The sequence below is a fragment of the Borostomias antarcticus genome (genome assembly GCF_949987555.1).
Source record: "Borostomias antarcticus genome assembly, chromosome: 21".
In the NCBI taxonomy this organism is placed as follows: domain Eukaryota; kingdom Metazoa; phylum Chordata; class Actinopteri; order Stomiiformes; family Stomiidae; genus Borostomias; species Borostomias antarcticus.
Genome location: NC_140254.1, coordinates 18,358,474 through 18,371,862, shown reverse-complemented (window position 1 = coordinate 18,371,862; position 13,389 = coordinate 18,358,474). Strand labels below are relative to the sequence as shown.

Below are 13,389 nucleotides of genomic sequence, written 5' to 3'. Positions count from 1 at the left end.
GAGAGGAGAGGAGAGGAGAGAAGAGAAGAGAAGAGAAGAGAAGAGAAGAGAAGAGAAGAGAAGAGAAGAGAAGAGAAGAGAAGAGAAGAGAAGAGAAGAGAAGAGAAGAGAAGAGAAGAGAATGACAGAAGAAGAAGAGAAGAGAATGACAGAAGAAGAAGAGAAGAGAATGACAGAAGAAGAAGAAGAAGACGAAAGAAATTTGAATAGCATTTTCCGGTACGTTTGATGAAGTGTTCTAACCAGGACTTCTGGTACAGATAGTTTTTTTCCCCCCAAGCGGCTTACTAACCCCTAACGACAAGGATAACGTGTTTGATGTCCGCGGGGCTCTGGGAGTTCTTGATGACGTACATCCCCTCGTCCTCCTCGCTCACGTTATTTAGGATGAGGTGGCGGTGGGGGTTGAGCCGCACCCGTGAGTTGAGCACGAGGCCGTCGTGCACCAGGACCTCCTCCGACGCCGGGCTGACGTCGGGCTTGAACAGGACCTCCACCCCGTCCCCGAGCGGAAGCGTGATGTGGACGTCCTCTCCGAAGAACGCCGTCTTGTGCTCCTCTTTGACTGAACCAGCGGAACGAGAGAGGAGGATGAGGGGAGGAAGGGAAGAGAGGAAAGAGGAGAAAGAGAATGAGAAGATGGAGGATGAAGAGGGGATGTTTGGGAAGGACAGTCAAAAGGAGAAGAATGACTGTGCATTCTTGCAAATTTGGCATATTAAGGTGCAAATATACTGTATGATATTATATCTCATTATATGTTATCTCCATATTTGATTTTACCTTTCAGGGATAATGACAGGACTGTGAAACAAGAGAGAGAATGAGAGAGAGAGAGAGAGAGAGAGAGAGAGAGAGAGAGAAAGAGAGAGAGAGAGAAAGAGAGAGAGAGAGAAAGAGAGGAAGAATATTATTTTAATATCTCTTCTTTTCAAAGCTTGGCTGAGGTTAAACACCGTCTGTGGGTTAGTGGGAAGTTCTTTGTTCTGCCTGAGGAGAAACTTGACGAAAACCTTGAAGCGTTTAAAAACCGACATTCTCAGTTCCAAAAATAGAATGACTGTCGACAAAAACATCTTCAATAGCCTGTTCTAAATTAGTAAGAGGAGAAAGAGAAAGCTGTTCACAGATAATTTAGTGCAATATCCATCCCTGTTTTGTAAAAAATCTGGATAAGACACTGAACTATTGATTTGGCTGAGTCAGACCAAGCTTTGTAATTTCAGTCTCTCAAAGCCAGGCTCAGGTGAGGATGCATTTGATGAATGCTTACCAGTACAAAGTAGGGTGCCAAACACAGCAACGCCAGTTGGCTTCATCTTGACTGAATCTCTGAAAAACAAAACAAGAACAGCATCATTTTATAATATAACAGTCAAATATAATCGTCTGAACATGGTTAGGACTGGTGCCACACAGAAACCTCTCAACCCTAAACACGAAACACTTCTGAAGAGCTTTGATTAGTGTTGTCTGTGAGCTGGAGGGACATATTTCATATACTGGTGCCTCTGAGAAGGCAACGTTGAATTAAATCATGATTTTTTTATTTTTTTATTATAGCCAATAGACTACAGCTTGAGGCAAACAATTTGCACTGCCAATAGCTACCTCTGATTGGCTAGTCGGAATTGCCTCCATTTTGCTTACTCTTGCACTCAGACCTCTCCAGGTTCCATAGGGGGTGGGGCTTGGTTGGTCCATGCAGAGAGAGAACCTGAGCCAGGGGCTTAGCCCACCATCACTATCCTGTCCCCCGGGATGAGAGATAGGGGAGCCAGATGGGAGCCAGGCCCTGAAACCAATCTCACACTACAGACAAGCTAATACCAGCCAAAATCTGCTATTCTGCATTATCCTGGCTACACATTCTGCACATTGCATTTTGTGCTATTGTATTTTAAACCGTCCTGTCTTGTCCTTGCACCTTGTCTGATGTTGTCTATTTATTGTTATGCACCAATAGTCCAAAGCAAATTCCTCATAGGTGTGAGAACAGAACTACCTTCTGATTCTGATTTGCAGTAGCTGCTGAAGCTGCAGGCTTAGAAAGAGCCTAGAGCACATAGGCACATTGGCTCAGTGTGTTACACCGTCGCCTCACAGCAAGAAGGTCATGGGTTCAATTCCTGCATCTCCAGGGCCTTTCTGTGTAGAGTTGGCATGTTCTCCTTCTGCTCATTTGGGTTCTCTAGAGCCCCAAAATGAAGGGCACTTGGACTTGGTCCCCAGGTGTCACTGATGAGGCTGCCCACTGCTCATGGCTGCCCCTGGAGGAGGACAGGATGGGAGGATACATTTAATCGCCGACCACTTTTGTGTGTGTTGTGTTCACTTCTGTGTGTGTTGGGTTCACTTCTGTGTGTGTTGTGTTCACTTCTGTGTGTGTTGTGTCGTGTGCCGCCCATTGCACATGTAGGCTATTGTGTGTCGCTAGCTGAGTGAAGTTGGTTTGATTTTGGATTTTGGTTTGATAGTGTCGGTGAAGTTCACCTCGAATATCCAACTGGAATATCCAAAATCAAACCATCTAAACTTCGCTCACAAGCTGTAGGCTATGTCTAGAAATAAACGACTTTGAAGAGTCGCCTTGTTTGTTTATAGACTGGAACCAAAGGGGACTGAACCACATCCATTTATTGACTCCATGTGGGACCATTTCAGCAAACAAAGGTTCCAGTTAGAACCAATTCATCTAGCAGCCTATTTTCAGAGAGTAGGCTATACTTCTCCCACCAGGACGGATGGATAGCCGCTGCGGTGGAACCCTGTAGACAGAAAGATTGATCTTGGCAAGCAGCCTCGACAATGAGTGAAGAGGGTTGAGGGCACAAGGCACCTCCGTGGAGCCCAGAAGGGATTTGGCTCAATAATGACTGTCAACTTCTGGAGATGAGCGATTAACTGCCATTCAATCACAACACTCGTTTGGATCCGAATCACCACGCCCAAATATGATCAATGTGAAACCATGGAGGCCATCATGGAAATTCAGAGGCAAATAACTAGATTTTCTAGGGGGGAAGCGCTCTATCAGTGGCCTGGCACTGTAATCCATAGGAAGTTGGAGTTGTGGCTATCATGTAAAACATTTCAGTCAGTTTATCGCAGACTGGGTTGAGCTGATGTTAATCTTATGGACTGTTTCTTCCGGATGCAAACTGCCTGCCAGTGCCTGTCTGTATGAAGCAGAGCATAAAGAGCATCACTGCGTATCCTATGCCAACGGGAGGGAAAGATGAGACCACATTGCATTATGTGAAATACTTTGTGATAAATAAAAAAAATCTAGGTTAAATGTAGGCCTACAGTCTATAGGCTACTACCAAGCTTGTGTGTCATCAGTTTTATGAAACTAAAATGGATGGGTAACATTTGCTGATGAGGCAAAAGGGGAAACCCATCGGATTTGCCGCCGTGGAACGACAAAGACAAACGTTCGCCTTCCTCGTGTCCAGGCCATATACTACCTACTCAGCTCATTATAGGCTCCTATAGGCTACACGAGGGTCGCGCCTGTGTCAAGAAATACAAAATGTAGCCTAATTCCGTCCTTCGAGAGGGTCTGGATTGGTGAGAGTCAGAGAGAGGGGGAGATACTGTAGGCTATTCATCTCAGTGATTCTGGCTACCTCCTATACTGTAGGTGCACATGCAGCCGGACTGGCTCTCTCCGCGCTTATAGGGTGGCTCTCTCTCCGCGCTTATAGGCTATAGGCTGCCTATCTCATCACTTTGACACATCCTCTCTTTCTCTCTCTCTCTCTCATCTCTCTTTCTTCCTCTAGCCTTCCGTCTTGGCTGCAAAACCGAGCATTGCTGGTTGCGACTGTAGGGTGTGTCACGCTCGGCTGCGTGGACTGACCCGGCAGCGGGGTGGGGAGAGGGGACACGCAGCGGAACGTCCCGTGGAGGAAGTGGAACCGACCGTCACTTCAACGTGGATCTCGGAAAACACCCATGTGAATGTGGTTTAATTCTCTCTGGCAGTGCACGCGCTTTCTCTCCATCCCCCAGCTTTCTATCTCGCTCTCTCTGGCGCGCGCGCGCTCGACCACACACACACACACACACACACACACACACACACACACACACACACGCCCCCTTCGCCCGAGAGTCAAGTGGCATTGCAAAGCCTTTATTGTCTTTACTGCGGTGGTAAATGGCAAAACATCACTTTGCCTACTCAGCGACTAGGCTATGCTAAATTTCCCATCTGCTATCCTATCCATCAACTGCGTACTGCGTAATAGCGCAGGAACACCAATCTGCCCAACATATTAGCCCAGCGATTCAGACTATAGTGGCCCATAGGCCCAGAGAACCGCGGGGAATAAACCGTGCAATATCACTGTAGGACATCACATAAATCATGACGTTACACCAACAGCATGCTTCACATCGAAGGCAAAGAGAGATGAGCCAATGAATCTCCACCTCATCACGAATGACTATCGGCTATCACAATAGACCTACTCATATAGCCTACTCTCCACAATAGTGCAAAAGTGATTTCATCATCTCAGAGGCTATGATATGGTAACTTTGTTGATTTTACATGTTAAATAACTATGTGAATATGAGATAACTAGTCTGCCTGTGCGTCTCTGGCGTGTAGACGCCCTACACCGTCCACGGCTGCTGCGTGGGGACACATGGAAACAACTAAATAACGGAGGCAAAAAAGGATTTTAAAAAAAAAACGGCAAAATTTAACCCATAGGCCTATATGCCCCGAGTGAATTAAACACTCGAAAATAGCGCAGATATAGTAGGCTTGTCCACTAAAAGAATTATATAGATAGTAATTAGCCTACCTTTTAGACACGCTGGGATCCTTTAACAGCAGCGGGAGCGGCGTACGGGTCACAGGAAGGAGAATTTTCTTAATAATGTGTTTTTTTCCCTTATGATATCTTCCTCTCCACCTTTTCCTCGGCCCAACCCGTCAAAGAAAGGGACTTCAATGGTGTTACCAATCGGCATTATCTGGAGAGCTTCGGTAGCTGTCGGCTTGTGGGCCACTGGATATCGGCGGTGCTCGGGAAACATCGTTAGAATCCGGAGACAGGACAGGTCTTCGCCACCACCACTCAAATGGACGATCACTAGTCTTAACGTGAGCGCATGGCAAAGGGGCTGATGTGTGGCTTTCTGTTCTGGTCCTTTGTCCCTGACCTGGATTCAGATGTGACCATTGATGAACTGGTTTCATGAAGTTTTATTATGAATCAACGCATCGCACGCTATTTTAGACCTCCAACTCCCTGGTTAATAAATCAAGGTTCATTTTCCAAGAATACAATAATAATAATAAAGTTAATTGCTAAGTCACGTGTTCCATCTTTCATAAACATACCAAAAATCACAGTATCTTTTAATATTGCTTGCTGTTTCTCTTGAGTTGTATTGATGTAGGTAGCTACTGTAGTAGCCAATTGTGTGATTTCATGATGCTCTGATTTATCGTCCTCCTCTTTGCTTTAAGTTATCCCCGTTCCCCTCACATGATTTTAACCCATTGTTGTTAAATTACGCACTATAAACTGAAATAAACTTAAAACCTAAACATATTTTGCCATAAATGACCAGAGAAGACATGCTTTTAAAATGCATTTTAATCTCTCCCAAGAGGCACCTTGCTTTGTCCACTTTCATAGTGATCCGAAATGACATTTCAAAAAGGTAAGAAAAGACACACACACAGGGCGGAACTCTCAGCCTTTCATCGGGCAATACGAGACCTGTGGCCTATAAACTGACATGTAAGGCTGTTGAGAAGACAGACCTGGGTCCAAATACCATTTGAAATCCTTTCAATTACTTTAGCGTTTAGAGTTGTGTGTGCAATGAATCAGAGGTGGGGAACATTGTACCAGACAAGAACAAACAAGCAAGTAATTGAATTGATTTCAAATTAGGTCTGAAGACAAGTTGGCGTAGACCTAACCAAGAAAAATGGCTTCTATTGTCTGAGCGAGTGAATAGTGGTTCAGAAATGTAAACATTGGTCAAAACTGTGATTCCCATATGCACCAGCAGAGGCTTGTTCAGATGGCGTGTCTTCAGATCTCTGCTGTAGGTCAACAGAAGCAGAAAGGACAGCTGGTCTGGACCTGCCCATGGACTCCCCAGTGACGTCTGACTAAACCAATCATGGAGAATCATGATAATACTGTTATAACTTCACCCAAGATATTTTCATTGTCTGCTCTACAGGAACGATCTTGTAGACTATCTTATAAAGCCTCATCATTGGCACTATCAAGTTGATGAACCTGTGAGCCTCTCTGGTCGTGGCGTTTGCGCAGGCCTCCTCCAGACGGTGGCTGGCGTCCAAGCGAAGCCGTCACGCAGGCAGAGGAAGGCTTTCACAATCTGGCCTGGCTCGAACCCTCCGGCAGTCTCAGGGTTGGATGGGATTGACCTTGTCTAATGTAGAATGCATGCTCTAGTATGAGGGTTATTTCTTTGTGCCGGAGAAGCCAAATCAAGTACCAAGAGTCATCAGTATGGGAGAGGTCACGTCATGTGTTTTTGTCAGTTGTGATTTACAATTATGTGACAATTGAAGTAAGAATGGCAAACACTGGTTAAATGTAAGATTTCTTTCATAGGCTGTTCACATTGCTGTTTTTCCTTACTTGACATGCCATTAACTCGCTAATCGTTTCAAAGTCAAGACAAAATACATGAAATAACACAAGTAAACAGTATTCTTACTGTGTCAGATTTATTTGGTCATGTAAAGCGCATCCCTCTCCTCTACATTTCTCCTCTCATGCCAGAACATTATTCAGTCAGTCTAACCTTTCCTAAACCATCAGACATTTTGAGATTTGATCCTTTTAAATTTAAGGAATGCATTTGGGCTAACACCACAACTCTCCTTGTTCTACATTCACGTTACTTTTGTTGGGCTTGTCCGTTTTCTTTTTTTTTTTTCTTCCGCTTTTCTTCGCCTCCGCACTTCTGACCGGTGTTGCCGTCTCTAGGCGTCATCCACTTCTTCCTCCTCGAACTCGCCCTCCTCTTCGGCGGTGGCGTCCTGGTACTGCTGGTACTCGGACACCAGGTCGTTCATGTTGCTCTCGGCCTCGGTGAACTCCATCTCATCCATGCCCTCGCCCGTGTACCAGTGGAGGAAGGCCTTGCGGCGGAACATGGCGGTGAACTGCTCTGAGATGCGCTTGAACAGCTCCTGGATGGCCGTGCTGTTGCCGATGAAGGTGACGGCCATTTTGAGGCCACGGGGCGGGATGTCGCAGACGGCGGTCTTCACGTTGTTGGGGATCCATTCCACGAAGTAGCTGCTGTTCTTGTTCTGCACGTTAAGCATCTGCTCGTCGACTTCCTTCATGGACATGCGGCCGCGGAAGATGGCTGCCACGGTGAGGTAGCGGCCGTGACGGGGGTCGCAGGCCGCCATCATGTTCTTGGCGTCGAACACCTGCTGGGTGAGCTCGGGCACGGTGAGGGCGCGGTACTGCTGGCTCCCCCTGGCGGTGAGCGGGGCGAAGCCGGGCATGAAGAAGTGCAGACGGGGGAAGGGCACCATGTTGACCGCCAGCTTGCGGAGGTCGGCGTTGAGCTGGCCGGGGAAGCGCAGGCAGGTGGTGACGCCGCTCATGGTGGCGGAGACGAGGTGGTTGAGGTCGCCGTAGGTGGGCGTGCTGAGCTTGAGCGTGCGGAAGCAGATGTCGTAGAGGGCCTCGTTGTCGATGCAGAAGGTCTCGTCTGTGTTCTCGACCAGCTGGTGGACGGAGAGGGTGGCGTTGTAGGGCTCCACCACCGTGTCGGACACCTGCAGGTAAGAGGGGGAGGGAGATTAACGGAACGCCGCAACCGAGAGTCAAGGTGCCCTTTTGGGTGGGGGTGGGGGGGGCGTGCCTCACCTTGGGGGACGGGACCACGCTGAAGGTGTTCATGATGCGGTCGGGGTACTCTTCACGGATCTTGCTGATGAGCAGGGTGCCCATGCCGGAGCCGGTGCCGCCGCCCAGTGAGTGGGTCAGCTGGAAGCCCTGGAGGCAGTCGCAGCCCTCTGCTTCCTTCCTCACCACGTCCAGGACCGAGTCCACCAGCTCCGCCCCCTCTGTGTAGTGGCCCTTGGCCCAGTTGTTACCTGCTCCGCTCTGGCCTGGGGGAGGAAGTTGGGAGGGGGGGGGGGAAATGGAGAAGAGGTTGATTATCTAGATCCAGGGAAACCCGAAAAGCCTCACTTACTTCAAAAGCCAGTTAGGATCGTCTGTCTGCTTCCTTTCCTCTTAAAGCCGCGATCCCGTGTTGGCAGACGAGTGTTGTTGCAAATTCAATCTGTTCTAATATAGATGTGAACAGAGGCTTGGTGGAATCACAAGCCCGCGGGCGTGCGCTCGCCGCCATTTGGGCACGAACCAAGAACGGAGGAAGGGCAGAGAGGAGAAAACACTTTTCTCCTTCGGAATATTACAACAAAAAAATACCGGAATTCATACGGTAATCGTGGCAGTTTAACAAGACGATGGATCGCCTCGTTATTAATTGCCCCCACGTTCCATGTTCCACATCCCTAATCACATGTAGAGCTCGTTCCTCCTTACCGAAGACGAAATTGTCGGGTCTGAAGATCTGCCCGAAGGGACCGGAGCGAACGGAGTCCATGGTGCCGGGTTCCAGGTCCACTAGGATGGCCCTAGGCACGTACTTCCCACCTGAAGACAAGGACACACACACACGCCTCAATACTGCAGCCAGGGACCTGAGAGGACATTTTGTACTTTGCAGCAGAGGGGGAAGTGGAGTAGAGCACTCTGTGGCCACCAGGGGGAGCAATAATGGCACAAAGAATCCTTCTCTGTAGTCTGTATCAGTGATCTTATGACAGTATCGGCTGCCTCATCCTCATCTAAATACCATGGTATGGGTTTCACACAAATACTAGTACGGTGAATTCTTACCACATACATTCAGGGTTCTTTAAATCTAGGCAGTTTAATGTTAAGCTGCGTCACTGAACACAGGCATGTCGCCTACTGTGACGGCAAGAGAACAGAACTGATCGCTTCTGCAGCTCGGAACCGAGGAGGAAGTAAGTGAGTATCAGCTAGACACTGCGTGTGTGTGTGTGTGTGTGTGTGTGTGTGTGTGTGTGTGTAAGAGAGAGCGGTACCTGAAGCCTCGTTGTAGTAGACGCTGATTCTATCCAGCTGCAGGTCACTGTCCCCATGGTAGCTGCCGGTGGGGTCGATGCCGTGCTCGTCACTGATCACCTCCCAGAACTGCAACAACAAACACAGGCCATTGATCAGATGTCACCCGAGAGGACACTCGCCATTGATTAGGTGTCACCGGAGAGGCGCGGAGTCGTCAGAGAAGCTGGCGCAGTGACGGCGCCGAAACGGGTGGAGCTCACACAGCAGCATCCGACATGAGGCCGGATTCAGACAGGGGTGCTGCAGAGAGGGCCCGGCCCAGGGGTGCTGCAGAGAGGGCCCGGCCCAGGGATGCTGCAGAGGGGGCCCGGCCCAGGGGTGCTGCAGAGAGGGCCCGGCCCAGACAGGGGTGCTGCAGAGAGGGCCCGGCCCAGACAGGGTGCTGCAGACTACGCAATCCTGAAAATCAGGCTTTTTGACAGGAGATGCTGTCTGCGCTGGCACAAGCCTGCACCTCATCAACCCACACGGGTGACGGTTTTGCCGTTGAAATTCACACACACACACACTCGGCCCTCAGTGCCGCTACGCGCCTGAGAAGAAACACCGAAGGGGTAATTCCGTGTGCGGTCACAAGACACTGAGCAGCACGCTTAAATTCACATCGGTCCAACTGGCCCCTCTCTCCCCCTCTCCCCTTTAATACTTGGACGCCCCATCCTGAAGACGGCGGTCTGGGCGTGAACACGGCAGTCTCCGCTTGTGTCCCCTCCCTCCCTCCGCTGCGTCCCCTCCCTCCCTCCGCTGCATTTCTCCACTCGGCCTCACACTACTCCATTAACCATGGAAATTGTTCTGGGGTGTGTGTGTGTGTCACATTATATAGTAGCATACATGTGTATGTGATGAGGCTTGCTCCAAGTGTCTGTGTGCATGCGTGTGCACGTTTTCCTATCCTTGTACATGTGTAGGTATGTGTGTATCCTTGTACAAGTGTAGATGTGGTGTGTGTGTAGTGAGGCATGCAAGGACCTGTCACTGCCATTGGTGTCAGTCCTCTAACCTGCCCACTATACCAGATAGGAGGGACTGTGGCTTTAACCAGACGAGAAGAGAGGGAGAGAGAGAGAGATTGAGACCAGGGAGGGTTAACCAGACGAGGAGGAAGGGAGGGAGACCAGGGAGGGTGGGCTGAGCAATAAAAAAAATCTACCCTAACGACACACTGCTGGCTCATTGTGCTCAGACAGAGCTGGGCCATCTAATCGATATGTAGACAAGGAGTCACATTGAGCCCTGCATACGCAACACATGGTCTGGAAAGAGCTTTAGAGATCGCCATCTTACAGACTGCCATGTCATCTCTACCTCGTAGTAGACTGGGTTGAAATCTGGGCGTGTCCCTCCTCCTCATCCCCCCACCTCTCGAACCCCCCCCCGCCCCCATAAATGACTAGGCCGCAGACTGATGGGGTGGAACATTAAGGCCAAACTTTGTTACCATCTGAGTCACACCAACTCACTGACCCTAGTCTGAGCAAGACAGAAGCAGGGGCTGTATATTTTGTTTGATTTCTGTATATTTTGATTTCTGTACATTTTGATTTCTGTACATTGATTTCTGTATATTTTGATTTCTGTATATTTTGCAGCTATTGTAAAATTGTACATTTGCGTCTAGTCTGGATAGTGTTATTTGTGCTTTGATACTGTAACAGTACATAATACACCGACAACTATGGTCCGTACGACACGACTATTATTCTAACCCTCATTAGGGTTGAGGGGCTGGGCGGGGCCAACACTAGCTCATACCTCTACCTCCGGAAATCTACAAAGGGATGATGTCAGTAATGATGCATGCTGATCAGAACTACTACTGGTTTATCCATCCGCGACGAACTCTGACAGCTGGTCCCTAGATTATAAATGAATAAAGGCATTATTAAATGCATAGACATACTGGACAGAAATATAGATTTCGAAAATACGATCATTGTACTCTTATGCTTGGAAACTGTCACTCCATGGCAGACAAGTCACCCCATTGTGGTTTAAATAATCCAAGTTATAGACTGAAACATTCGCTCCAAAAGGAAAGCGTTCGAAGATGACCTCATCTGGGCTCATTCTACCAATCTCCTGTTCTCTCCCCTTCCCCCTCCAGTGACTTGCATTCCTCCCATCGGCCGCAGAAAATTATTACTAATTCAGCGTCATCCCGGCAGAGGGCTACTATTCAAAATCACTGGTGAGACAGGGCCGTCGTTTTATTAATGCTTCAATGCTGATTTGACTGTGCGCAGTTGACTGCAGCAACATGCGCAATTGGGCATGCGATGTCGAAACAGAGCAAAACCTCCGCTTTTAGCGAGTTAGTCTCAAGTTGAATCCCTTCGTCGCGATGCCAGAGTGTGGTGGGTTGCGAATGTGTGCATTTCATGAATCATCTCGAGTCGTCGTAGCACATGCCAGGTTTGGACGCAGACAATGAGCGTGGTAGAAAAAAGTCGATCACACGCCCATATTAGAAATGGCCTATTTCGATTGTCCGGTTCGCGCTATAATAAAAACGCAATAACGTCCTATTATCATTTCTCCACTATTTGAGACGATTAGACTATTTAAAAATGTTATAAAAAAAAAAAAACGTATAAAATGGCAGTCGAAAATATTGGGCTGCGGTTCTTTGTTAAATTACGCAATTCATTCTAGAACAAACCAATTACGCCTGTTTTACGAATTCAGATTTTTAACGTTAGGTTACATTATTTCTATTGGTAGAGGCGAAAGACTGAATATAGGCCAACCCTTTTACACAAAGTAGCCATTGCAACACAAATCTCAGGTCTTCACCGCTGGATGGTATTTTCCAGGCCTAGTGCGTGAGTTGGCTGATTCTCCTCCGTGGTCTCTTACCTTAGCGCCAATCTGGTTCCCGCACTGCCCGGCCTGTAGGTGCACGATCTCCCTCATGGTGTTCGGCTGTTATTAAAGTAGGATGTAAGAATGGAGTGCTGTATTGTAAATGCCGATGCGGCAGACCAGCTAAGTAATGTGAAGTGAGTGTGCGGATGCCACCTCCACAAGGCGGGACAAAGACTTTATACGATTGGGATGGGGCCAAGCGAGGCTGGCGTTTCTGATTGGCCGCGGTGGTGGGGAACGTGGTGGTGATTGGCTAAGGGAAATGATTGTAAAGGGTTTCTCGGCGCTGGTGGCACGGACAGGAAGAAGACAGGGAGTGCCGCGCGTCCTGTCATGAGTGCGCAGTTGGAGCAGGCGGGGTTTTTTTTTTCTTAGTAGGCTCTCTGTGTGTCATCCGCATAAACAACGACAGTCAGGTGTCGGCGAGTCCAAATCGAGACATGTCCATTCCATTCCTAGAACATGTCCTGCTTTAGCCTACAGGTCCACATTCTGTGTTCCCATATGAAACACACACACACAGTGTTTTAGATAGGGTCCAGTTCCATTGTAACAAAACGGTACCCAGGGTAGAGAGCGTAGGCACAACACAAGTCGGGGGGCCAGTGATAAGAATGTAAATGATTTATTAAGTTACACAGCTACTAAAATAAACACAACACCCTACCTTCACCTCTCTATCCCTAAACATTATACAACATCTTTATTACACTAAAACATATAAGCTCCGGCTCAAGGGGCACATGGAGGACGCTTAGCTGTAGACCTATGGTCCTGTCCGCCGCCTGTGGTAGGCTAGGCCCCGCAGCCTGCACGCTCCCAACACTGAGACAGCCTCAAAACTAACCCATACAGCCTCTTAACTAACCCATACAGCCTCTTAACTAACCCATACAGCCTCTTAACTAACCCATACAGCCTCTTAACTAACCCATACAGCCTCTTATTGTCTTTAACCCATACAGCCTCTTATTGTCTTAGCTGTCCTATGTGTGCTTCATTTGCCATTAAGGCTGTCGGGTCTACGCAAAGGGTGTGGCAGGTAAGGACTGTCCAACACACGGATGCGGGGCCAATACTGTCCATTCATCACATTATTTTGCTGCTGGAATAAACGTAGAATATATAGTATTTACCACGGGCCTCTTGACCGTCTTTCTCTATCACCGTGACTATGGTGGCTTTGGTCTTATTGAACGATTTACTGACGATGACTGAGTTGGACAGTCTTGACCAATGTACGTATATCGTTTCGGATACAAGCTAAATCAATAACATGTAAAATGTGATGTACCGGTGTAAATATTTTATTCACCGACCTCAC

General features: G+C 48.2%; 1 protein-coding gene across 1 annotated transcript; it reads right to left on the bottom strand.

Moving 5' to 3' along the window:
- Window positions 1-6,879: 6,879 nt before the first annotated feature.
- On the bottom strand, window positions 6,880-12,210 carry LOC311323104 (tubulin beta chain-like). Its single transcript, XM_084455253.1, has 5 exons — window positions 12,057-12,210; window positions 9,155-9,263; window positions 8,586-8,696; window positions 7,899-8,143; window positions 6,880-7,807 (listed from the first exon to the last, which is right to left on the bottom strand). The coding sequence occupies exons 1-5, from the start codon at window positions 12,111-12,113 to the stop codon at window positions 6,995-6,997; spliced, it is 1,335 nt and encodes a 444-aa protein (XP_084311379.1). The 5' UTR covers window positions 12,114-12,210; the 3' UTR covers window positions 6,880-6,994.
- Between the last annotated feature and the right edge of the window lie 1,179 nt (window positions 12,211-13,389).

Bases quoted from the DNA above. Each gene is read 5' to 3' on its own strand.
- LOC311323104 (XM_084455253.1), bottom strand. From the start codon at position 12,113: ATGAGGGAGATCGTGCACCTACAGGCCGGGCAGTGCGGGAACCAGATT. The intron at 8,144-8,585 runs GTAAGGAGGAAC...TTCCTCCCCCAG, and splicing joins ACCCGACAATTTCGTCTTCG to GCCAGAGCGGAGCAGGTAAC. The intron at 7,808-7,898 runs GTGAGGCACGCC...TCTTACCTGCAG, and splicing joins GCGTGGTCCCGTCCCCCAAG to GTGTCCGACACGGTGGTGGA.